At 39.5% G+C, this 2,835-nt stretch overlaps 1 protein-coding gene across 1 annotated transcript; it reads right to left on the minus strand.

Moving 5' to 3' along the window:
* Window positions 1–492: 492 nt before the first annotated feature.
* On the minus strand, window positions 493–1,416 carry LOC116100803 (olfactory receptor 2D3-like). Its single transcript, XM_031384536.1, has one exon. The coding sequence runs from the start codon at window positions 1,414–1,416 to the stop codon at window positions 493–495; it is 924 nt and encodes a 307-aa protein (XP_031240396.1).
* Between the last annotated feature and the right edge of the window lie 1,419 nt (window positions 1,417–2,835).

Consider the following 2,835-nt stretch of genomic DNA (forward strand, 5'->3'; position numbering starts at 1 on the left):
TGAGAGATTAGTTTTCCATTGGGTATGTTTTGGACAAATACTATATACACATTGTTTAACCTCCATATTGTGTATAAGAAAAGAATTGCTATTCTGTTGCTTCCTCTCTCCTTTCCCAAACATCCTCCCTTCCTCCCTCCCTCCTTTTGTTCCTTTCTTCTGCCCTCCCTCCCTCCCTTCCTCTGTCTCTTCCTCCCTCTCTCCTTTCCTTCCTTCTTTCCTTCCTTCCTTCCTTCCTTCCTTCCTTCCTTCCTTATTCTCCCTTCTTCCATTTGCAAATAAAAACTTTTCCCTTTACTTTTCTTTTTTCTTTCTAGGGCCTATTAAGATCCCCTTCTTTTAAATACAGTTGGATGGCACACATAAAAAGGATATGAAAGGAAGAAAACAAAAGTAAGAGAATGGCATGAAAAAAGAAAAATCTTGAAGAAAATGTCTTCTCTCCATATCTCTGTCATTCGTAACACACTCACATTACCATCTCAGAAAATACTATTTTAAAGTTATTCTCCTGAGAGCCCCTTTCACGTCCTTATTTCTCAGGCTGTATATTATGGGGTTGAGCATAGGGGTCACTGCTGAATAGAACACCGAAATCATTTTATCTTTTTCATTCATTATCTTGGAGTTGGGCCTCATGTAGGCAAATATTGCTGAGCCATAGAAGAGACCAACAACAATGAGGTGGGAGCCACAGGTAGAGAAGACCTTGAGCCTTCCCTCCCCAGACTGCATCTGGATCACAGTGGAGATGATGTTCCAGTAGGAGATGAGGATGAGAGAGACAGGTGCTAGGAGGATTACCACGCCCATTGCAAAGATGGCCATTTCTGTGCTGTAAGTATCTGCTGAAGCCAGCTTCAGGAGGGCTGGAGGTTCACAGAAAAAGTGATTAATGACATTGTTTCCTCGATAAGGAAGACGCAATGTGAATGTGGCATCTACCAGGGACACCAGTGCACCACTGGCCCAGGACCCTGCAGCCAGCTGAACACATACCCAGTGTGTCATGATGGTGGAGTAGTGCAGAGGCTTGCAGACAGCCACATAGCGGTCATAGGACATCACTGCTAGAAGTGCACAATCTGTACACCCTACCAGAAGCAACATGACTAATTGTATGGAGCATCCAGCAAAGGAAATGGTCTTCCTCTTCATCAGGAAGTGGACGAGCACCTGGGGCACTGTGGTAGTTGAAAAGCAGAGATCAGCAAAGGACAGGTTTCTAAGGAAAAAGTACATGGGGGTGTGGAGTCTGGGGTCTGAGTGGATGAGCACAATGATCAGCAGGTTTCCCAGTACAGTGAGCAGGTAGATGAGGAGGAAGAGGAAGAAGAGCAGGACTTGGGTCTGTGGGTCCTGTGAGAGGCCCAGGAAGATGAATTCTGTCACAGAGGTTCTGTTGTCTTCACCCATGAATGGTTGTTTGTCTCTGAAGAAGAGCATCAAGGAAGGAAACACATCAGTTGTTTCAGAACATCTGAATGATTTAGGTATCTTAATTATACTCCCCAACACTGAACTATGTATTTAAGTCTGAGTTTTAATTTGTTTAGTAGCTTGACAGTTGGAAGTACGTTTGAACTCTTCATTTCTTAGATCGTCTAATAGCACCAGTAGGAAAGAATCCTTCTCATTGTGTGCAGTCATTGGCCAGACCTCGTGATGACTCATGTCCCTCAGAAAACTATAGTGTTGCTCAAAGTCCCCTTGGCTTTTTACCTAGGGTTCTAGGTAAAGAAACTGATGTGTCTGTAAACGAGGTTAGATTTCTATGCTATAAAGTGATGACATTTATAAATCTCACTTTTCTCATAGTTACAAGTAAGTACTAATGGAACACTCAGTGGGAAGATGTAAACTGTAGAGATGTCCCCTATCCTTTCATTTGCACAACCCTTCTGTCATTACTTTTACTTTGAAAAGAGTACTGGGGAATATTAAAAATAGCTGCCTCTTGTAAGGTTTTACTCAGTAATATATTTTTAACAACACCCAATATATGCTGTATATTCTTTCTTCTCCTTTTGCACAAAACTTTTGACAAAACAAAAACTAAAGCAAAACTCATAAACTTAATATAATGGGTCCTCTAACTGCCAATCATTACCAGTTTCTGTTTCTTTCGCTTTTTAAAATCGAAATTTTCTGATAAGTATTTTATGAACTTTATTAGCAAAAACTTGAAAGTGAAAAGCGTCACATACCAATATTAAACATAATCAAAGGCCACACATCAAATTAACTTTTAAACAAGTAGAAATACTATGAAGTCTGAAAGAGGACGTAAAGCTAATTGTTCTAAGTGTAGCTTTCTTGAGGATCTTTCATTTTTGGTCGTACATAAAACATATCCAATACTGAAAGTAAAAACTCAGTGTGAGGGTCCACTGTTTCAGAATGCTATTCAAATTCTCTTCATAACCACATAAGACTATTATTATTCACAGTGAAAAGATAAAACAAGAAAATAGAGGATTATTAATCTGGCTTCTCTAATGCCAATTGTTCTGTACCCTGATCTTTTGAGTCAACAAAAATACAACTGACAGCTAAATCAGCCAAGCCCCGCAGAGAGAATTCTGTATTTGAAGACAGATGTTTGTAATCACTTAACAGAAAAGAACAATATATGATTAGAGTTAGAAAAGCCTGTAAAGCATTACTAAGCAAATATTTTTGTGAATGTAGTACATGAAAAACAACAGGGAAGGCATAGGACTAATGTTTAAGGAGATAATACCTGAATATTTCCCATGTTTTGAAGGAGCTACGAACATCTAGATCCATCAAATTCACAGGACCCCAACTGGTTCAAATATTTATAAGAGCACT

The sequence above is a fragment of the Mastomys coucha genome, unplaced genomic scaffold (assembly GCF_008632895.1).
Source record: "Mastomys coucha isolate ucsf_1 unplaced genomic scaffold, UCSF_Mcou_1 pScaffold21, whole genome shotgun sequence".
NCBI lineage: Eukaryota > Metazoa > Chordata > Mammalia > Rodentia > Muridae > Mastomys > Mastomys coucha.